Source organism: Pecten maximus, chromosome 18 (assembly GCF_902652985.1).
Source record: "Pecten maximus chromosome 18, xPecMax1.1, whole genome shotgun sequence".
Taxonomy (NCBI): domain Eukaryota; kingdom Metazoa; phylum Mollusca; class Bivalvia; order Pectinida; family Pectinidae; genus Pecten; species Pecten maximus.
The window spans coordinates 27,878,327-27,902,942 of record NC_047032.1 but is presented as its reverse complement, the minus strand read 5'-3'; the positions used below and the strand labels follow the sequence as shown (position 1 = coordinate 27,902,942).

At 40.6% G+C, this 24,616-nt stretch overlaps 1 protein-coding gene across 2 annotated transcripts in view; it reads left to right on the top strand.

Annotated features, from left to right (window-relative positions):
• The window catches only part of LOC117316615 (lens fiber membrane intrinsic protein-like), a 35,445-nt gene extending 18,547 nt beyond the window's left edge, over positions 1 to 16,898 (top strand). The window contains exons 2-3 of one of the 2 annotated variants that reach the window (XM_033871288.1): positions 1,540 to 1,686; positions 13,804 to 16,898. In XM_033871288.1, coding sequence (XP_033727179.1) covers positions 1,540 to 1,686; positions 13,804 to 13,955 — 299 coding nt within the window. In that variant the 3' untranslated portion in view covers positions 13,956 to 16,898. The remainder of the gene's footprint in view (positions 1 to 1,539; positions 1,687 to 13,803) is intronic. The other variant, XM_033871289.1, reaches the window with a different exon arrangement.
• The last annotated feature ends 7,718 nt before the right edge of the window (positions 16,899 to 24,616 follow it).

Below are 24,616 nucleotides of genomic sequence, written 5' to 3'. Positions count from 1 at the left end.
GATGAAATGGTTATGATACTCTCAATGCTGTATACATGTCAATTTTTGAAATACAAACAACAATTCCAGGAGAACATGGGGGAGTAATCTTTATAAACACTTAATGTCCGATGTATATCAGTACGGCGTGATGAATTCATTCAGAATGAGTTGGAACGCGAGGACACACTGGTCGTATCTCGAAGTTTTCCAACGTGTGGACGCCCAAACAAAGTAGTACTACAGAGCATCACCGAATAACAGATTGGCACCTTGGATGAGGTCATCACGTCAGGAAGTTGCGTCCCTCCAAGACGATCATTCAAACCCTGGCGAGTCGCCGCGTGAAGAAGAATAGAAAGTAAGACTCACTCGTGAAGAAACAAACAATTCTGCTCTAGACCCCTAAAACGGTATTGTCCTCACTGAAGGCTTACATGGACGTGGTGCGTTTCTATCAAGACGAATGGGTGCCTTGTACCTGCCCAACAGGCATGTCGGAGAGATATACGCGAACGAAGTCAACTTTTTCGAATGGGATGGAACTGGCGATGTAGTCTACACGCCGTTCGCGAATAAATAATGGATTTGATACGCATAGAGCAGGATATACAGCATGTATCATTAATAAGAATCATCAGAGGGCATCAGGCATCGTTTATTGTGGATTGCTGTAGAGTTTTACAAAAGCTGATTAAATTAATATGTTTTCATTTGAAGAGTTGTGTTTTATCTAATCCAAAATGACAATACTAGGACGAACAGAAAAGTATCAAAGCGGGAATCTATCGATATTCTAACACAACAGAAAACTACTGATACATGAGTCTATCGGTATTTTACCTAAAAATAACCAGAATCCGGTGTTTTCATTTTGTGGTGAAATACGGGAAGAGACGTGACGGATATGCCGAATTGGACGTGACGTGACGGATGTGACGTCAGCAGATGTGCCAACATTTTGAATACATATTTAGAGCGCGAAACGCACAAACTATACTACTTTTACTACATGTGTTATACTTATAAAGCCGCTGTTTGGCTTCTAACTTGGCATTTGCATTTATTTCAAAATTGTTAGTTGGAAGAGGGTGTATTTTTAACATTACGGTTCTCGAGCATGTTGTAGATTTTAAAGGCATCATGCGCCCTGAGATGATTCTACTTTTGAGATTGTTTACCGAAAGGACGCCAGTATTGTCGTATTCTTTTAGCGTTAATCAAAACAATCAAGGTGTTTTCAATGAATTACAATTATATCGTTAACGCATGAGGTGCCACAAACAAAACATCATAGAACTTTTGGGTATGTAGATTTGGGAGAAAAACCTTGTACAATATAGCAATGTCACTCTAAATCAGGAGATATGTTTGCGTCAGTCGCAGATTATATGCGTCGCGAGGTTGCAGCCCAACTGAGGCGTTACATGCAAATGTGACGATTGAGTATCAATTTCATACAGGGCAATAGACATGGCTAAACATTAGTTCCATAAATAGGAATACCTAGATGTTTGTGATAACAGTGGTAATGAGTCAAATGCATGCTTGTTTTACTAGGTTGGTTGGAGGCTGCCCAAGCGTTTGCAATACTAGGATTCCTGGCCGGTCTTGCAGCTATAGTTCTTGCCATATTGTATGTGTTCGTGGAACAGCTGAGGAAGGACATTTTTTACATAGTGGCAGCCGTAGGTAACCTTGCTGCAGGTGAGTACTGTATATAACATGTTACCTATTCTTCCGATAGGGGGCGTTCACAATACATTCATATCCGGTTCAGGGGGCATTCATCAGGTTTCTGTGGCATTACACATGCATTGAATGCACATTAATCTAGATATGTATTTAATTTGTCTCTTAATGTGATACAATGCAAAATGTATCTGTTAGATAGTTAAATTACAGATTCTAATTCGGCATACATCGTACGCTTCAATGATTATTCTTAATATAAAAATATGTATTGTCATCATCTGCTTAAAGATTATTTTAGTTGTGTTTTGGTATTGTTAAACACCCTATCAACAGTTTATCTAAGGACGGATCCCTTTGTGCGAAATGCATGCGTGTGTCGGTTGAGTTTGTTTCAGGAAGTTGCGGTATGTTACAGTTTGTGTCATAGTGATACCCTCATTTTTTTTTAACAATAACCCAATTGTACAAAATGATAACCACAACCACTTAGGTCTAACCTTTAATAGTAAAGGTACGTGGGCGGATCATATTTCTAATATCTATCATAAAGCTAACTCTAGGCTAAGTATACTTCGTGTTCTAAAAAATTTAGTTGATAGGAAAACTTTAAAAACTTTATATACTTCATATATACGACCAGTTTTAGAATACTCTGATGTTGTGTGGGACAATTGTTCTCAAACTGAATCTGACCTTCTTGAATCTGTCCAACTTGAAGCTATGCGCATTATAACGGGTCTCAGAAGAGGTACTTCTCATCACATTCTATACAATGAAACGCAACTCGAGTCTTTAAGTACAAGAAGACGAAACCATAAACTAATGCTTATGTTTAAAATTATTAATAATTACACTCCATCATATCTTTTCAATATAATACAACCACTTCTAAATGTAAACAATATATATACCTTCAGAAATAACAGAGTCTTTAATGTACCTCAAGCACGAACTAATAGCTATATGACTATGTGGAATGCACTTGATAGTTCCCCTAAGGGACTCTGTCTCAATTTCTTCCTTTAAACGTAAACTAAAAACAACTATTGATATTACTGTATCTGATTTTTTTTATTAATTCTGTTCCGAGAAAACTTAATATAATCTTATGCCAGCTAAGAAATTTTAAAATTAATCTTAATTATGATAGGTTCCAAGATCACCTGATTGATAATGCTTCCTGTCCATGTGGTGCTCCTAAAGAGGATACAGTGCTTTTTTTTTCCAATGTTCTTTATATTCCAATTCAAGACATCATATTACATCCATTTATAATTTGTTAGGTTATGTAAATCTTCACTGTTTAGTATCTGGTATCATCAATGCACCTGATCATTTGAATAATTCTATTCTTTATCATGTTAATCTATATATTAAATCTTCAAAGCGGTTTTCTATGTATACATAATAAACTACATGTAGTAAAAATTCTGTCATTATGCATATAAAATTTGCAGCAAGTTTCTTATCCTTATATTTTAATACTGTAACATTATACCATTCTAGTACAAATGTGTGAATGAATGTTTGAGTGAGTTCTTAGTGTTTACAAATATGTATCTATGTATTACATACTAGTTTTCATTTTTGGGTCTGGCATTGATGTTATGGTTCCACTTAACTATTGACCAATTCTATTTTGGAGAATTATTCCATTAATTGTAATTATTTCTAATTTGATATAACTAATACTATACTAACGTCTATTCAGTAACCAATAGTGCTTTTTCTAGCAATATATCATTAATTTTAGTATCTAAATATGGAACATAACATCTTTCTGCCAGGTCCAACCGGAATATCTTCAGAAGTAAGACTTATATAGGCCTAGCCTGTTGTCTTATTCTTTTGAAAATACTGTATTTTATATGTGTATTGTTAATAAAATATTTTGAAATGAAAGTGATACCCCACTGGAAACATACTGCCGAAGACGCCAAGCAAGGGGCGAACACGTTGTCCCATCATAACTGTTAATCAGAAGTAGGAACTACTGTTTTTTGATACTGTGATATCATTTTTATCTTTGGGACATCATCAAATGTCCCCGAGACAGGGACAAACGCTCAACTATACGTCAAAGGTGTGTTCCCCGAACGCCTACATATTTAGAACAATAGACAGAGACATCAAAGGAAGGGTAATTATAGTCTGTTTCATACATGTTCTGTATTTACCCGAGATATTTTACCTGTATTTTACCTGTAGAAATCACTTGACAACTAAAGAAAACCAAGACACTAGCATATACATTTCAACATTTTATTTAAATAGAATTGTGAATTTTATAGTATAATATTAATCACATTGATATATAAGTTATAAGAGCATAATAATTCTGCAAGTTAATATATCTTTATATCTTATTTTGAAAACAACACTATGAGAATCTTAATAATATATTGAGCACTTGAAATGTACATGTACATATATGCTAATGCATTTTGGAATACACTATCATAATCTTAGAATGCTACATTTTTTATACTATAACATATTTTGATAGGAATAACACTATTAGAAACATAATGTAACGTTACAGGACGGACAAAATTAAAATCAACAAATAGACACAGAAAACTGTAACAGACATGTAAATATACATGTACGCAGTTGGAACAAATTAACAAATATATTTTCACAGTGTAATAAAATACATTAAGATATAGATGCAAAACACATTGTACCAATGGCATAATTTACTTGCAGAGAGGCGACGTGCATGAAAATCGCATATTGTTGACAGCGTCTTTGATACATACACGATAGAGCAATGTCCATATGTTACATCACTACACACATTTTACTTAAATGGAGTTCGGAGGCTGCATCGGCGTAAGATATGATATCAATAGTTTGGTTATCTAGTCTCTGTTTAAGGACAAGGCAAGTGTCGATGTTTCTGTACCTTCAGCACAACGTTGGATTCTAGTCATCTCATTAGTAGCCTGTATGTCCTTTAATGTCCGTATAATGGTGAAGATGTTGGGATGTACATGCATGGTGTACAATCTTTTTGAATTTCCTGTGCCAGGCTTCTTTGGTCGTCCTTGGTCGTTGTCGTAGTGGTTTCAACGGTTCTGTCTCCCTCTATCCTTTTGTGCTCGGAACCTTACGTCTTTTCATTGGTGTAGTATATAGATACATACATGTAGCTCCGGTAATCATCTTCAAGTGTTATGCCATCCCGTAGCCAGGGCTACATCACAGCTCATCGTTTTTACTTATCTCGACCAGTAAAGTGAGCGATTTTTACTTATCAACATCATTATCTTCAGTTTTCGTGATATCAGAGAGGTGTTCAAATGAGAAAAGATAGCCGTTTGAGTATAACTTGTAATTAAGAACAAAGCAAAGTATTTGATTTACATTTTGGTTTGATAAAATTGATAATTAAAGAATTATTAATGAATATTTTACAATATTAATTTCAATGAATTATTAATTAATATTTAATGCAATGAATTATTAATTAATATTAATTTGATAATTATTGATATTTATTAATTTGATAATTTCTTATTTGTTTAAATAAGTATTGACAAATATCATGTGCATATAGGTAATTCTAAAATATTATATTTTTGTGCAGTATTTATTCATTGAATATTAACCTTTGATTTTGATGAGAAATACTATACAATCTACAGGTACATTTAACACACACAGGTAAAATACAGGTGACTTGAGTGACTTCACCAGAACAGACTATAATTATTGTACAAACATACTCAGTAGGGTGTTATTTCAAAATGTAGGCGTTCAGGGAATCAGCCACGTCAAAAGTCAGGCAATGTCAAAGGAGACATAAGGAAGAATAGAATCGTTTATCCCACATTTATTTCTCCCTAACGATTATGCAATATGGAAATGGGGTAAAATCACGTTACCTGCAGGGTTTCTGCATAACGATTGGCAAAATAAATAAAGAAATAAATAAATAAAGCATATTAAACAGCCGTGCAAAAAGGACGGTACAAAATAAAATAAAAAAAGAATAATAATATATTTTAAATTTAACACCCCTAACATACGTTTACATATAGATTTCCTTCTTCAATTACACAGTCGACGTATCGTCCGCTAGCTGTACCAAAGCGGGTCCGTCTTCACATCTAACATTCATTTTCATACGACAGAAGTAGTCAAGAGCATTAATCAGGGTCACGTAGTAAAACTCGTCTGGATAACCCGATCTCAAAGTGAATCTAAGATGACGAACTACTTCTGGGCTTTAGAGTGGGTAACGTTATGTTATAGTAGGGACAGTCTTCCGTGAAATATACATAACGGATACAAGCGCCTGAGTGTATACATGGACGTATGCCAGGTCACTGTGTTTTATAAACTTTGAAATAGAACCAATTTCATATTAAATATATCGATTAGCTGTAGATTTTACCGTTGCAGGCCTGCTCATTTGTTATCTCCCGGTTTCCATAAAGCCACAGATGAAGTAGAGCAAGAATGTCATTTTAATCGATCGCTTGTCAAATGGGCGAGGTATATTTGCATTAATATCACGTGCTTGTTTACCTGTCGACATCAAAAGGTAGTGATCGGAACAGCCAATGATATCAGTACCAATATAACGACATCGACGTTACCGAGAGAGTTGTCCACCCTTAGAGCCACAAACGAGACAAATGTTGTAGAAATGTCAGTCAAGATGTCATCATCTCTTAATACTATTGCAAATTCATCGTACAGCTAAACTCGCACACAGTATCATACCCAGGTACACAATAAAGATAAACTGTAAAAGTACCATTACACATAGATTGTATAATGTAGTACAAATAATAGATAAATACAAATACATCATATCAGATAATGATCGAATTTTCAAATGAAAAAGTAAATGAATTAAGAATTCAAATACAGTATGTGGCTAATTATTAATATGAAACAGCATCATACAGATGTTACGTCCCTCTAGGACTCGTCAGTGATGTTTAGGACATCATACAGCTGTTCTGTCCGGCTAGGACTCCTCAGTGATGTAAAGGACACCATGCAGCTGTTTAGTACGGCTAGTACTCGACAGTGATGTTAAGGACATCATACAACTGTTTAGTACGGCTAGTACTCCACAGTGATGTTTATGACATCATACAGCTGTTCTGTCCGGCTAGGACTCCTCAGTGATGTTAAGGACATCATACAGATGTAACGTCCTACTAGAACTCGTCAGTTATGTAAGGAACATCATACGGCTGTTTCGTCCCTCTAGGACTCGTCAGTGATGTTAGGGACATCATACAGCTGTTTCGTCCCTCTAGGACTCGTCAGTGATGTTAGGGACATCATACAGCTGTTTGTCCTTCTAGGACTCGTCAGTGATGTTAGGGACATCATACAGCTGTTTGTCCTTCTAGGACTCGTCAGTGATGTTAGGGACATCATACAGCTGTTTGTCCTTCTAGGACTCGTCAGTGATGTTAGTGACATCATACAGCTGTTTCGTCCCTCTAGGACTCGTCAGTGATGTTTAGGACATCATACAGCTGTTCTGTCCGGCTAGGACTCGTCGGTGATGTTAAGGACATTATACAGATGTTACGTCCTACTAGAACACGTCAGTTATGTTAGGGACATCATACAGCTGTTTCGTCCCTCTAGGACTCGTCAGTGATGTTTAGGACATCATACAGCTGTTCTGTCCGGCTAGGACTCCTCAGTGATGTTAAGGACACCATGCAGCTGTTAAGTACGGCTAGTACTCCACAGTGATGTTTATGACATCATACAGCTGTTCTGTCCGGCTAGGACTCCTCAGTGATGTAAAGGACACCATGCAGCTGTTTGTCCTTCTAGAACTCGTCAGTGATGTTAGGGACATCATACAGATGTAACGTCCTACTAGGACTCCTCAGTGATGTTAAGGACATCATACATCTGTTTCGTCCTTCTAGGACTCGTCAGTGATGCTAGGGACATCATACAACTGTTCTGTCCCTCTAGGACTCGTCAGTGATGTTAGGGACATCATACAGCTGTTTCGTCCCTCTAGGACTCGTCAGTGATGTAAGGAAAATGATATAGCTGTTTCGTCCCTTTAGGACTCGTCAGTGATGTTAGGGACATCATACAGCTGTTCCGTCCTTCTATGACTCGTCAGTGTTGTTAGGGACATCATACAGCTGTTCCGTCCTTCTAGTTCTCGTCAGTGATGTTAGGGACATCACACAGCTTTTTCGTCTTTTTAGGACTCGTCAGTGATGGTAGGGACATCACACAACTGTTCCCTTCTTCTAGGACACATCAGTGATGTTAGGGACATCATACAACTGTGCCGTCCTTCTAGGACTCGTCAGTGATGTTAGGGACATCATACAGCTGTTTAGTCTGGAGATATCGTCAGTGATGTTAGGGACATCATACAAATGTAACGTCCTACTAGAACTCGTCAGTTATGTTAGGGACATCATACAGCTGTTTCGTCCTTCTAGGACTCGTCAGTGATGTTAGGGACACCTTGCAGCTGTTTCGTCCCTCTAGGACTCGTCAGTGATGTTAGGGACATCATGCAGCTGTTTCGTCCTTCTAGGACTCGTCAGTGATGTTAGGGACATCATACAGCTGTTTCGTCCCTCTAGGACTCGTCGGTGGTGTTTGGGACATCATACAGCTGTTTCGTCCCTCTAGGACTCGTCAGTGATGTTAGGGACATCATACAGCTGTTACGCCCCTCTAGGACTCGTCAGTGATGTTAGGGACATCATACAGCTGTTACGCCCCTTTGGACTCGTCGGTGATGTTAGGGACATCATACAGCTGTTACGTCTCCTTAGGACTCGTCAGTGATGTTAGGGACACCATACAGCTGTTACGTCCCTCTAGGACTCGTCAGTGATGTTAGGGACACCATACAGCTGTTACGCCCCTCTAGGACTCGTCGGTGATGTTAGGGACATCATACAGCTGTTACGTCTCCTTAGGACTCGTCAGTGATGTTAGGGACACCATACAGCTGTTACGTCCCTCTAGGACTCGTCAGTGATGTTAGGGACATCATACAGCTGTTACGTCCCTCTAGGACTCGTCAGTGATGTTAGGGACATCATACAACTGTTTCGTCTCTCTAGGACTCGTCAGTGATGTTAGGGACATCATACAACTGTTTCGTCCTACTAGGACTCGTCAGTGATGTTAGGGACATCATACAGATGTTTCGTCCCTCTAGGACTCGTCAGTGATGTAAGGGAAATGATACAGCTGTTTCGTCCCTCTAGGACTCGTCAGTGATGTTTGGGACATCATACAGCTGTTTCGTCCCTCTAGGACTCGTCAGTGATGTTAGGGACATCATACAGCTGCTTCGTCCCTCTAGGACTCGTCAGAGATATTAAGGACATCACACAGCTGCTTCGTCCCTCTAGGACTTGTCAGTGATGTAAGGGACATCATGCAGCTGTTTCGTCCCTCTAGGACTCATCAGTGATGTTAGGGACATCATACAGCTGTTTCGTCCCTCTAGGACTCGTCAGTGATGTTAGGGACATCTCACAGCTGTTTCGTACCTCTAGGACTCGTCAGTGATGTTAGGGACATCGTACAGCTGGTTCGTCCCACTTGGAAGCTTGGCTAGGTACATGTACGGATGCCCTGTGGGGACTTTTTTAGTAAACACTTATTTGTTCGCATTTGATTGTTACAAATTATTTATTGCTTATTAAAACTCAAAAGTATATCAAAGGCTTATACAAAAAGACACATACTGCAGATATGAACTAATTTCATAGTTGAACATACAGATATGAAATTAAGAAATTCCAATTGACGTCCAAGTCCAAAGTTGTTGATGGAATTAATAGAGCGTTTTCTGTTGATTAAAACGACATTACGTTAATACTATTTTTGCATACAATGTACTTTTATTTGGACAAAGATAATTGGTTTTCACTGAATTATGTGCATAACTATGCTAATTAAAAATCATAAAAGGGAAATCTCTCGTCATTGTTTATATATGATAAAGTGTGCACAGAACACACAGCTCACCTGTTAACGAAAAAAGGTCTCCCAGGTGAATCAGGTTAAAACGGGTTACTGTACCAATGGACAAATGAAATCTCTAGAATTTCGCTAAGAAAGCAGCATGTATAGCTGATGGGACCTGTTCAAGGAAGCGGCAGCATTCTAACATTTCTGATACATTGTTGGTGGTATGCGTATTGACAGGCGGGAGAGACGTGTACGTAAATGGTTAACTGATGTTAAATATAATTTTAGATCCCGGACATAAACAACTTTCTATAATATAATACTTTGATGTACAGTGCCATCCCCGTACATGTACATAACATGTGTATTTTAAACGCTAGGCCGAGTTTCCTCTGGCCCTGACACCATGGGTCAGGGCCAGAGGAAACTCGGGCTATTTGTAACCTCGGTTTACGTTGTATGTACATATCTCTATTGCAGGTTTATTATCATTTTGTGAGGCCTTATAACGCAAAACATTCTCAAATTATTCTAAATGTTTTGGTTGTTAACTCTTTCATAGTTTTTTTCATGTTAATGTACGATTGCCTTACTGTGAATTAACAGTGCGTTGAAGTTTACAATTCACAATAAACACATGCAATTCAGTGATTGTAAAAAAAATCATCTCGAACAAAATTATAATATGAGTTTGTGCGTTAATCTGAGCTTACTTTGTATGAAGACCTTGGGCTTGTGTTTACCTGACAGTATTTGTCCTGCTAAATGTCGTAATCAGTCACGTTTCAAATTACTTCGAAATAATTGCCTGTCTGTCTTTAATAACAGTTACAGGGGGTTACTGGTTTTGGTCTCTATGTCATAAGATATTTACCACCTTAACCCTCCAACATAAATAGCTTCAATGCACCAAGGTAGCTACATTATCTATAACCATGCATGCATATAGAATGAAACACTAGTTTTGAATAACAAGTACCATATGTGTATCTAAAGAAACTCAAAATAGTTCAAACGATGGCAAATTGAAATCTAAAATTGTTAAAAGCTACCGAAACAATACAAAAATATCACGACCAGGTGTTCGCGGAGGGTAAGCATCCTGGGTTTAATCAACGATGCCCCATATACAAATCTAGGTCTAATTCAGGTAATATCGCGTCCTGGAAATCAGAATCATGTTCTTAGAGTCGATTTGGTATAAAACATTTAACGTCCTATCAACAGCTAAGGTCATTTAAACACGGCCACTGGTGTATGCGAGATGAATGTCTGAGTTGTATGTGTGTACGTGTGTTTTGGGAGGCTGCGGTATATTCGTTTTTTGTCTCCTTGTTATAACATAGAACATATGCCAGCATTATAGGGCTATCTTGACTGACGCATACTGCCGAAGACACCCAGCAGGACAACCCACTCAGTCACATTATACTTACAAGAAAGTACAATTCGGACGCAATATATGTACATGAACAAACCATTTAATCTTAGTCCTTTCTAGAGAACTTTGGTGATGCTAGGAGCTCAAAGTGCAGTAATTCAGAAGAAAAGTTAGGAGATTAGAACGCGGTAAACAAAACTTAAAATTTCATAGAATAGGTCCCAAACACTTATAATAAACCTGGTACATTTTTAATACTGGACATTGACTTGGTCCGGTTACTCAAACGTCACACAAATGATTAATATTAAAGAACAGTTGTAATCAATATTGACAGTATCGGCCAAGTAAAAGATATACATCCGTGTTCTTAAAATCTGAAATAATCTCTCATTTCATATGAGATGTTATGAAAGTGTCTTAGATTCTTTTTATTATTATTTTTGCGAGCCTTTGCGAGTCGAGTTTTTATATAATCTCGTATGAAAATGAAAACAAATTGAAGATACTTTTAATTACCTAAATCAGAAAACATCCATTTTGTTGTCAAAATGTGGCGGGCTTACTCAAACAGAGACAGCCATTTTGTTGTCAAAATGTGGCGGGCTTACTCAAACGGTGACAGCCATTTTGTTGTCAAAATGTGGCGGGCTTACTCAAACAGAGACAGCCATTTTGTTGTCAAAATGTGGCGGGCTTACTCAAACGGTGACAGCCATTTTGTTGTCAAAATGTGGCGGGCTTACTCAAACGGTGACAGCCATTTTGTTGTCAAAATGTGGCGGGCTTACTCAAACAGAGACAGCCATTTTGATGTCAAAATGTGGCGGGCTTACTCAAACGGAGACAGCCGTTTGGTTGTGCCATTCACAATTCATGATATCGCCATAGATTTTCGACCGACACATCTAATGTAAAACGCTCTAGGGTATATTATACTATTGATATATGCAAAATATTGCACTGACGTATAACTGTATAATTAATAGGCCGGTTATGTGATAACAAAATTGTATCATACAGCTGTTACTACCAAAAGCTGTTACGCCCTTTGAGGGTTCGTAAGAAATTACTTGAGGCGATTGTTTTGCTATCCAGAAAATCCACGGTAGGATAATCGAGCATGGACTAAACAGTTAAAACTTTATATTGAAATATCAAGGTAAATGTTCACATGTCCCACGGTATAATCAGCTAGTTTACTTTTGGATATAAGTAGGTTTTCCTTGTTTGAGGTTTAATTCAGATATGGTGGCTGATAACGGTTGGCGTGTTTGCGCGGTAAAAAAATATGTGGTTTTGGCCTGTTGTCGCGGTGAAATATCGGTTCGACGTTTTAACTGACTGTTTGTTCCAGCAGTTAGAACAACAATAGCAATTTGGTTAGAATTTCTGAGGAGAAATGTTAGTTAGCCATGTGACCGAGCGTGTTCTTCTGATTGGATCTCTTGACAACCTTACCCTGTAAGTAAGGGGCTATCTAATTAGAATATTTGAATTAGGTGATGGAGTGAAAACTCCCTTCATATATAACTGTCAGGTCATGAAGGTCATAACTGGTGCCGGACTGGTCAAGACTGGGTGATAAGGGTAATAAGATTCCCCCATCTGTACCCATTACTCAGACTGGGAAGTTGCTTTGATAAGGTTTGTATAGCTGAGAGACAGATAACATAAAAACCAGCAGGTACTTTGAGTATAGATTTGCACATGTGTGCAGTTGACAAGCAGACATAAGATGTCCTGTGATGATGTTTATATTTAGCCTTGGCATGACCTGTACTGGTCAGCAAGGAGAACCATAAATCTCCAAAGCTTCAGCCCTGCACGTGTGTTAAATTGTTTGTGCTGGGATGACAGGCAGGTTCCATATCTGCTGTGTAAACCTGCCTAATATTTTGTATTAGACTATAATAACTTACCTCTAGTGTATGTATTACATGTACATCCTCTTTCCGCGTGACCGACGGACCGCTAGTTCGAGTCCCGGCAAGGGCGCTGTGTTATAACCTTGAACAAGATACTTTACTCCGCTGTGTTCCAGTCGACTCAGCTGTAAATGAGTATGTTGTAGGGCAGTGTAAGAAATGTTGTGTGTAAGCTGTTAGTGCCGAAATGGCAGCTCCGGCGGCATGCTTACCAGACAGTTGAGAAAAAACATTGATTGGTTGCGCTAAATGCCCAATAACCACGGATAATAATTTGTGAACCGCTTTGAGATGACTATGTTACTGTATGAAATGACGTTATATTATTGTATTATATTATGTGACTGTGTTTCATACATTACCGTACAGCTACTCGGCACGAATTCACAACCCACGATATATATATATATGTATCTTCTAGTTTGTTACTATTTACTGTTAAAACTGAACTGAAGATGTTGTTGCTTGTATACTGTATACGTATTAATTTTGGCGCACTAAAATTTTCGCGCATTTCCTAAATTATAGCAAATTAGCGCAAGGAAGAATGAGCGCATGATCATATTTTCTGATACAATATATAATGTAATATAATGTAATTAACGCAATCATAATTAAGCGCAACGCTTCAAGAGCGAAAAACACGAAAAATAAGATAACCGCTAAATTAAGACAACCGCTAAAATGTATACGTTTACAGTACTTTTTATGTGGGAATTACCTTTCTTCAATATGTATTATAGTATATACATGTAGAAGCTTTATTGCATGTACGGACTGTGGGTTGGGAATTCGTATCAAGACCTTGTGACGTATATGAACATATCACAATGCATCGTGTTAATTTTTGATTTCTGTTCTATCTTTTAACAGCGGGATGTATCTTCCTGGCCGTGGTTATTTTCGGATCTAAGATCACCAACGGACTATCGTGGTCATTCGGACTTTCCATCGTTGGGATGATATTTCACGGTGTCGCAGGAGTTCTAATGGGCGTCAACAGATTCCAGAACAAACCACAGTAGAAGTTGGATCGGAATTATGTTTTAATCTACATTTACATAACTTTCTTTATTAACATATCAAGTATATCTTTATAAACATTTGCCGTCGTAATTCTTGCAGAAACTATCTCCCTGTTAAGTCTTTTCATCGCTTTCTGCCATATATATTTTAGTTTTCCCTATGTAAGTAATTAATGATCTAAGCAGAACAAATCTTCAAAACCTAACAATGTGATCTTTCCAGTGAACGGATAAAAATGATCTTGAAATTCATTTTTCATGTTTGAATCTATCTTCATTCATTTATTTTATAAATTTAGCCAAGTTTTGAACGGGGCTTAATTTATTAATTGTGATGCAACATAAGTCGGAGTCGTGTTGCGGCCCCATGTGTCTTAATCATCTCAACTACTCAAATTCCTCAACAAAACACGGGTATGAACGTTATGGTAAAACGATTGAAGTAAGGAATGACCACCTTTGTACGAATGGAATTAGTTCCATACCGGAAATTGGTAAATCTTAAACGCTTGTCTAGTCCACAATAACCATACCACAATGGCGTAGTGGGATTTCCCATAACCAGTTCGGGAGACAGTTATGTCAACGTACATTCAAGCTGTACTGACTAGCTAGAGTGGTTCTCAATTAAGTATTTACTTGTACTTCATTAATGGCACACATACACGTGTTCTTCGTTTGGGGAATAACGCCCTCACAGAAGCCAGGGTCCTACAGAAAAATGTCGGTAATATTTTGAGGTGATGCTGTATCCTTTGAGAACTTATAAATTACTCTCACATGACCCGTGAACTATTAATACAAGACACCTGGCTCAGATTTGACTACAAGTACATGTATTATTTTTATTCATACGAGGACAATTCTTAGAAAACATACGAGGCACAATGTGGGTAAAATTACCGGAAGATGAAAACTCCATTCTCTAAATAGAAGAATCATATGGAGATGAAATTGGTGTATTGGTTCAGGTGTAGACCCCTTAAAAATAGCTGTCGAATTTCAGATAAAAACATGTATTAGGTGTCGAAAACAAAATATGAAATAGTGACCATCTATATCTTCGATTTTAATTGTTTTTTCACTTTCATTCCAATCGTCTTGCGACACTCATTATTGACGGAGTTGTTCCCCCTCCATCATGTTGTAGTTTCCCGAACAGCGGCAAACATGACTTACCAACTGGTTATGACGAGCTATTCATCTACCATCACCAGTTCTGTCTGCTAATGACACGTTAATGGTCTCCTTGTCAATAACACACTTTGAAATAGTTTATCATTAGTTTAGATTAAATTTTAATATTTGTTATCTAACTTTTTTTTTTATAATTGTGTAAATTGTGTTGTTTTCAATACCAAATAAAACGGCAGCAAAGGATATTACTCTTTGTTTAATAGTATAAAATAGCGATATTGTAAGCCAATCACCGTATGGTCCTGCAGTACCCGTTATTATTTGCTGACACACTTAATGAAGCCCACCATTGTTTTATAATTAATAACACTAGTATGCACGTGTCGTGTTTTGCCATTCCAATATGTCAATCGGAACTCCTTGGGTGTGAGGTGTATGAATATCTGAGTAATTCAAACATTTTGTTCGCTGGAAAGCGTTAAATTACTTCCGAATGGCGCGGAGAGAAAAACAGTTTGAATAGTTTATAAATCGCAATAATGATTATACGATAAACCCTACATGTAATTAAAACATAATACTTATATAAAAATGAAACGATTCTTTGTCAGTATTAGGTCTACCATCGACTACAAGAAACATGTTGTTTTGAAAAATAGTTCCCTAGTGACAAAGTGGAAGCTTCCTCGTTATGTCCGATGTCACGTCCGTGGAGTTCCGAGTCATGTAATGTAGCCTAGATATAGAGGATATCTAACAGTGTCTTCAGTAATACCAAATATATTTCACGAGTGGGGCTAATATTTTGATATTTTTCACAAGTGCGCATGGTATTTTCTAATCATTAATTTGATTGGTCAAATCAGCAAAAGTGATATTTTTCACTAGTGAAAAATATGATATTCTTCACTAGTGAAAAATATCAATTTTATCAAATGAATAATTTTTAATATTTCACTGGTAAAAATGTAATAAATGCTTTTATTTGTAGGTATCATCTGTTTAGCGCCACTTTATGAAGATTTTGGAATAGCTATATCAGTGATGACATAATGACGTCACAACGATAACCACATGATCAATAGTGTTCTAAGTCTGTCAACATATACCACCCCTCTACACAATAAGGATGCCGCAAGAACCCTCGATACTTATCTTAAGTGAAATCATATTTGCCTTTTGTCTACATCTACATGTACATGTAGGACTTTAAACGGCGGGGCGGGGCGGGAGGGGCGTCTATTCAGCTTCGTGATGTCTTTAAGACGTGATCATTCTAAACGACAAATCAAAAATTATTCTTTTTTTTGTAACGTCAAGACATTCACATGAACCTGGTGCTGATTAATAAAACTGAATGTGTCCCTATTGTTGGGTACAGTAGCCAAAAATGTATCCACTTTTGTCATTTGTAGGGGGAAACACATTTTCGAGTATGTGAGACTCGTTGAGCAGAATTTGATAAATATGGCTTATAATAAGTTCGGAATTAACCTTTAGTTTCATGACCTTTTTTAAGTTAAGGAAATATTTGATCTAGAGCCTGAAAGCGTGGTTTTAAGTGTTAGGAACGTCTTGCCATTCTTCTGAACAATGGAAACTGAGCTTTTTGACGTACATTGTACGAGGAGTTTTAAAAAATAAAAAAAGAAGGCGATGACTTTGTATACTAAGGGAGATAAGTGTGCGAGGTTTAGAGCTTTTAAGTAAGCATTACAATTTTAAACAGCTTTGTATCGATACTTCCTATACCATTTATGCCTTAGTGATGCTTATTTTAAATAAATAAAAAAAATATATATTTCATCTACCTTGTTTATCATTTATATTGCTCTTCCTCGAATCTTACACATTTCAGTTCAAAATTATATTCCGTTTGATGGCTAATTAAAGTCTTTCACCAATACAATAATAAAATTTAATTAAAATTTGGTAAAAATCACTAATGAACACAAAATATGTCATTTTTGATGAATTTTAATCTAGCACTGCAGCAGTAGCCCTGTTATACTGTGTAGTACACTGTAGCAGTGACCCGGCTATACAGTTTAGTACACTGTAGCAGTGACAAGGTTATACAGTTTAGTACACTGTAGCAGTGACCCTGTTATACAATGTAGTACACTGTAGCAGTGACCCGGTTATACAGTTTAGTACACTGTAGCAGTGACAAGGTTATACAGTTTAGTACACTGTAGCAGTGACCCTGTTATACAATGTAGTACACTACAGCAGTGACCCGTTTATGCAATGTAGTACACTGTTGTTGTGAACCGGTTAAACAGTGTAGTACACTGTAGCAGTGACCCGGGTATACAGTGTGGTACACTACAACAGTGACCCGGTTAAACAATGTAGTACACTGTCGTTGTGACCCAGTTATACAGTGTAGTACTCTGTCGTTGTGACCTAGTTATACAGTGTAGTACAATGTAGCAGTGACACAGTTATACAGTATAGTACACTACAGCAGTGACCCGTTTATACAGTGTAGTACATTATAGCAGTGACCCAGTTAGACAGTGTAGTACACTGTGGCAGTGTCCCGATTATATAGTGTGGTACACTGTAGCAGTGACCCGGTTATACAGTGTGGTACACTGTAGCAGTGACCCGGTTATACAGTGTAGTACACTGTAGCAGTGACCCGTTTATGCAATGTAGTACACTGTTGTTGTGAACCGGTTAAACAGTGTAGTACACTGTAGCAGTGACCCGGTTATACAGTGTGGTACACTACAACAGTGACCCGGTTATACAATGTAGTACACTGTCGTTGTGACCCAGTTATACAGTGTAGTACTCTGTCGTTGTGACCTAGTTATACAGTGTAGTACAATGTAGCAGTGACACAGTTATACAGTTAGGTACACTACAGCAGTGACCCGTTTATACAGTGTAGTACATTATAGCAGTGACCCAGTTAGACAGTGTAGTACACTGTGACAGTGTCCCGATTATATAGTGTGGTACACTGTAGCAGTGACCCGGTTATATAGTGAAGTACACTGTAGCAGTGACACAGTTATACGGTGTAGTACACTGTAGCAGTGACCCGGTTATACAATGTAGTACACTGTCGTTTTGACCCAGTTATACAGTGTAGTACTCTGTCTTTGTGACCTAGTTATACAGTGTAGTACAATGTAGCAGTGCCACAGTTATACAGTGTGATACACTGCAGCAGTGACCCGGTTATACAGTGTAGTACACTGTAGCAGTGACCCGATTACACAATGTAGTACACTGTAGCAGTGACCCAGTTATACAGTATAGTACACTACAGCAGTGACCCCGTTATACAGTGTGGTACACTACAGCAGTGACCCGGTTATACAGTGTAGTACACTGTGTTGTGACCCGGTTATACAGTGTAGTACAATGTAGCAGTGACCCGGTTATACAGTGTGGTACACTACAACAGTGACCCGGTTATACAGTGTAGTACACTGTGTTGTGACCCGGTTATACAGTGTAGTACAATGTAGCAGTGACACAGTTATACAGTGTAGTACACTACAGCAGTGACCCGGTTATACAGTGTAGTACACTGTGTTGTGACCCGGTTATACAGTGTAGTACAATGTAGCAGTGACACAGTTATACAGTTAGGTACACTACAGCAGTGACCCGGTTATACAGTGTAGTACAATGTAGCAGTGACACAGTTATACAGTATAGTACACTACAGCAGTGACCCAGTTATACAGTGTAGTACACTGTAGCAGTGACCCGGTTATACAATGTAGTACACTGTGTTGTGACCCGGTTATACAGTGTAGTACTCTGTCGTTGTGACCTAGTTATACAGTGTAGTACACTGTAGCAGTGACCCAGTTATACAGTTAGGTACACTACAGCAGTGACCCCGTTATACAGTGTAGTACACTACAGCAGTGACCCGGTTATACAGTGTAGTACACTGTAGCAGTGACCCAGTTATACAGTATAGTACACTACAGCAGTGACCCAGTTATACAGTGTAGTACACTGTAGCAGTGACCCAGTTATACAGTGTAGTACACTGTAGCAGTGACCCGGTTATACAATGTAGTACACTACAGCAGTGACCCGGTTATACAGTGTAGTACACTGTGTTGTGACCCGGTTATACAGTGTAGTACACTGTAGCAGTGACCCGGTTATACAGTGTAGTACACTACAACAGTGACCCGGTTATACAGTGTAGTACACTGTAGCAGTGACCCAGTTATACAGTGTAGTACACTGTAGCAGTGACCCGGTTATACAGTGTAGTACACTACAACAGTGACCCGGTTATACAGTGTAGTACACTGTAGCAGTGACCCAGTTATACAGTGTAGTACACTACAGCAGTGACCCCGTTATACAGTGTAGTACACTACAGCAGTGACCCGGTTATACAGTGTAGTACACTACAACAGTGACCCGGTTATACAGTGTAGTACACTACAACAGTGACCCGGTTATACAGTGTGGTGCACTACAGCAGTGACCCAGTTATACAGTGTAGTACACTACAGCAGTGACCCGGTTATACAGTGTTGTACACTACAGCAGTGACGCAGTTATACAATGTGGTACACTACAGCAGTGACCCAGTTATACAGTGTAGTACACTACAGCAGTGACGCAGTTATACAGTGTAGTACACTGTGTTGTGACCTAGTTATACAGTGTAGTACACTACAGCAGTGACCCAGTTATACAGTGTTGTACACTACAGCAGTGACCCAGTTATACAGTGTAGTACACTACAGCAGTGACGCAGTTATACAATGTGGTGCACTACAGCAGTGACCCAGTTATACAGTGTTGTACACTACAGCAGTGACGCAGTTATACAGTGTAGTACACTACAGCAGTGACCCGGTTATACAGTGTAGTACACTACAGCAGTGACCCGGTTATACAGTGTAGTACACTACAGCAGTGACCCAGTTATACAGTGTAGTACACTACAGCAGTGACCCGGTTATACAGTGTAGTACACTACAGCAGTGACCCAGTTATACAGTGTTGTACACTACAGCAGTGACGCAGTTATACAGTGTGGTACACTGTAGCAGTGACCCGGTTATACAGTGTAGTACAAATGTACACTGTAGCAGTGACCCGGTTATACAGTGTGGTACACTACAGCAGTGACCCGGTTATACAGTGTGATACACTACAGCAGTGACCCAGTTATACAGTGTAGTACACTACAGCAGTGACCCGGTTATACAGTGTGATACACTACAGCAGTGACCCGGTTATACAGTGTAGTACTCTGTCGTTGTGACCTAGTTATAAAGTGTAGTACACTACAGCAGTGACCCGGTTATACAGTGTGATACACTACAGCAGTGACCCAGTTATACAGTGTAGTACACTGTAGCAGTGACCCGGTTATACAGTGTAGTACACTGTGTTGTGACCCGGTTATACAGTGTAGTACACTACAACAGTGACCCGGTTATACAGTGTAGTACACTGTGTTGTGACCCGGTTATACAGTTAGGTTTCAATAAAATTTCCCATTTTTACATTTTTGGTAAATACAGCAGTGACCCGTTTTTACAGGGAGTACAAAGCAGTGACCCAGTTAAAGTGTATACCCCTGTACAGTGCCCGTTTTAAGTTGGTACAAAAGCCCCGTGACCCTTTTTTACAGTGTGGGACATTTAACAGTGGCCCCGGGTTTTAAAGGGGAGTACAATCGGGTGACCCGGTTTTTAAAAATGTGGGGACACACAGCAGTGGCCCCCTTTTTTCATGTAGTACACTTTGGGTGACCGGTTTTAAAATGGAGACCTTTAAACATTTACCCGGGTATCAGTTTTGGGACACTGAAAAAAATGACCGGTTTTAAAAAATGTGTACACTGTTTGTTTTTCCCCGGGTTTTACAGTTTTAGTACCTTCTTGTGACCGGGTTTTAAAAAGTGTAAAATACAAATTGGTGACACAGTTATACAGTTAGGTACACTACAGCAGTGACCCGTTTATACGTTATCATTTAAACAGTTACCAGGTTTTTAAAAGTGTAGTACACTTGGGGAGGCCCCCTTATAAGGGGTACACTTTAAAAAAATGACCCCCGGTTTTTTACATGTGGGCCCCTGTTTGGTTTTACCCGGTTTAAAAGTGGGTTTTCCCGTGGGAGTACCCGGTTTAAAACATGTATACAAGGGGACCCGGTTTTTAAAAAGTGTAGTAAAAACGTAGCAGTGACCCGGTTTTACGTGTGGTACCCTTAAAAAAGTGACCCGGGTTTTACGGTGGGGGTACCCTGTAGCGGGACCCGGTTATACAATGTAGTACACTGTGTTGGGCCCCTTATACGTGTAGTACCCTGTCGGACCCGGTTTTTCCCGGTAGTACAATGTGGTTGGCCCCCTTTTTAAAAAGTTGGGACACTACAAACAGTGACCCGGTTTACAGTTGTACCTGTGGTTACCCGGTTTTTAAGTGTAGTACCCGGGGGGTGACCCCAGTTTATTCAAAGTCGTACAAGTTTGTTGGGAACCGGTATTTAAAATTTAAATACACTGTCGTTTTTGACCCAGTTTTACAGTTATTAAATCTGTCCCTTTTTTTAAATAGTTATACAGTGTAGACATGTAGCAGTGACACGTTATAAAAGTTAGGGACACTCAGCAGGCCCGGGTTTACAGTGTAGTACATTTGGTGACCCCGGGTTTTAAAAAGTGTAGTACAAGTGCAGTTTTCCCGTTATAAGTTTTGGGACACTTAGCAGTGACCCGGGTTTACAGTGTGGGACCGTAAACCCGTGAAACCCCCCTTTAAAACAGTTAGGGCACTTTGGTGACCCCCTTTTTACCTGTATTTCACTCCATGCCCCCCTTTAAATGTTAAATCACTGTTGTTTGAAGGGTTTTAAAAGGGGAAATACACTTAAAACAGTGACCCGGGGTTTTACATGTTACACTTAACATTACCCCCGGGTTTTAAAAAATGGAGAACTTTTGGGTGACCCGTTATACAGTTGGGACTTGAGTGACCTGGGTTTTAAAAGTTGTACAATGTGGTGACCCGGTGTTTTACAAGCGGGAGGGACCCCTTTTAAATGGCAGGGGATAGGGGGGAAGGGGGTTGAAGGGGGGAGGGGGGAATGTGGAAAAGGGGGAATAAAGGGTGGTTGAAGGGGGAAGGGCCCCTTAAAGGGGGGTTTTAATGGAGGGTGGGGGAAAATTTAATACAGGGGGGGCATTAGGGGGGGGGGGAGGTTTTTCCGGGGGGTAGGAACTGGGTGACCCGTTATAAAGGTGGGAAACTAAGGGCCATTTAAAGGGGGCCAAGGGACCCGGAACAGGGAGGGAAACCGGGGGGGGGAGGTTAAAAAAGTTGGCATGTTGGGGGGGACCCCAGAATAAGGGGGATTTTAAAAAAGGAAAAGTTTTACAGGGTAAATAAAGGAAAAAAGGATAAGGGGGGGGGGGGGGGGGGGGGGGGAAGGGGGGGGGGAACGGGGGGGGGGGGGGGGGGGGGGGGGGGGGGGGGGGGGGGGGGTTCGAAAATTAGGGGGTGGGGTTTTTATGGATTTTTGAAAGCTTAAAGAAAAAGGGGGGAAAAAAGGGGGAAGGGGGGGTTTTTTTTTTTTTTTGTTTTTTTTTTTTTTGTTTTTTTTTTTGGGGGGGGGGGGGAGGGGGGGGGGGGTGGGGGGGGTGGGGGGGGGGGGGAGGGGGGGGTTTGGGGGGGGGGGGTGGGGGAGTCCGGGGCGCCGGCCGGGGGCCTGGGGGGAGGGGGGGGGGGCGGGGGGGGGGCCGGGGGGTGGGGGGGGGAACGGGGGGCCGTACGGACCCCGGTTCGGGGGGGGCCTAAAGGGGGCCCCCGGGGGGTTCCCGGGGGGGGAAAATTTCGTGGGTTTCCCGGGGGGGCCCCGGGGGGGGGGGGGGGGGGCCCCGGGGTTTTACGGGGGGGTTAAAAAGGGGGGGTTAACGGGGGGGGCCCAAAAGGGGGGCCCCGGAACGGGGGGGGTCGGGGGGGGGACCCAAAGGGGGGGGGGCCAATGGGGGGGGGCCCGGGGGGCGGGGGGCCCGGGGAAGGGGGGGCGGGGGGGGGGCAAAGGGGGGGGGACCCGGGGAAAGGGGGTTTCCTGGGGGGGGCGGTTGGGGGGTCCCTTTTTTGGGGGGGGGAAAACGGGTGGGCCCAAAAGGGGGGCCTGGGGGGCGGGGGGGGGAAAAAGGGGCCCTTTAAAGGGGGGGGGCCGGGGGGGGGGCGGGGGGGGGGGGCCCGGGGGAGGGGGGGGGGGAAACCCGGGGGGGCCCCGGGGGGGAGGGGGGAACGGGGTGGGGGGGAAAAAAAGGGGGCCCCCCAAAAAAACAAAACAAAAAACCCTTTTTAAAAACCAAAACACCCCACAAAACCTTTTAAAAACAAAACAATAAAATTTTAAAAATTGGGCACCCTTCCTCCCTTTTTTAACCCCCTGTTACCTACCCCAACCCCCCTTTTCCCTTAACACTCCCCATCCCAAAAAGACCCTTCCCCTGCCCCTTTTTTTAAAGGTTTGTACCCCCCCTGTCCCAAAAGGGCCCCCCAAGACTCTTCTTTTCCTTTTTTCCCCCAAACCCAAAAGGTCCCTGAAACAATACCCCCCCAAAAACCTACAAGCCATACCCTTTAAACCCTTTTAACCACACACCCCCCCATCCCTGGGCCCCCCACCCCCCTTTTCGGTTTTAAAACTACCCCCCCCCATGGCCCCCTTTTTCTTTCCTCCCCATTTGGGGCCAAGTTTTCCGGGGGTGGGGGCGGGGGGCAAACAAACCCAACCAAAAAAAAACCAACCCAAAAAATTTAACAAAACCCCAAAAAAAAAACAAAAAAAAAACCCAAAACCAAAAACTAAAAACCCAACAACAAAAAATGCCCAATTTCTTTTCACCAACTCCCCCCCTTTCGAGCCTCGCTCCCGGAAAAACCCTTGGTTTTCCAAAGAAAACAAAACATTACCCTTTTTCCCCTTTAACCTTTTCCCCTTTTTCCCATTTACCTCAAAAACCCAAAACATTAACCCCGACACCCAATCCCCCCACATAAAAAATTTTACAAACAAAACAAACCCAAAACATTGGACCCCCAACCCCCACCCCAAAACCCCAAAGCAGGACCCGGTTATAAATTTTAGTAACTACAGCAGGGGACCCGGGGTTTTACAGTGGTACAATACAGCGTGACCCCGGTTTTTACAATGTGGGAATGTTTTTGTGAACCCCGGGTTTTTTACCGTGGGAGTACAAGTGGGTGACCCGGTTTTTACAATTAGTAAAAATGGGTGACCGGTTATACAGTTGGGCCACTTTAAACAGTGACCCGGGTTTTTAAAGTTAGGGACACTAAACAGTACCCGGTTTTTAAAGTGTGGGACACTTAACAGGGGCCCGGGTTTACTTTTGTACCCCTTAAAAAATGACCGGGTTTTACGTTTAGTACACTGTGGTGACCCCTTTTACAAGGGGGAAGTAAAAGCGTTTACCCCGGGTTTATTTTTTAATACCGGGTTTGGGACACTAAAAGCAGTGACCCCGGGGGTTT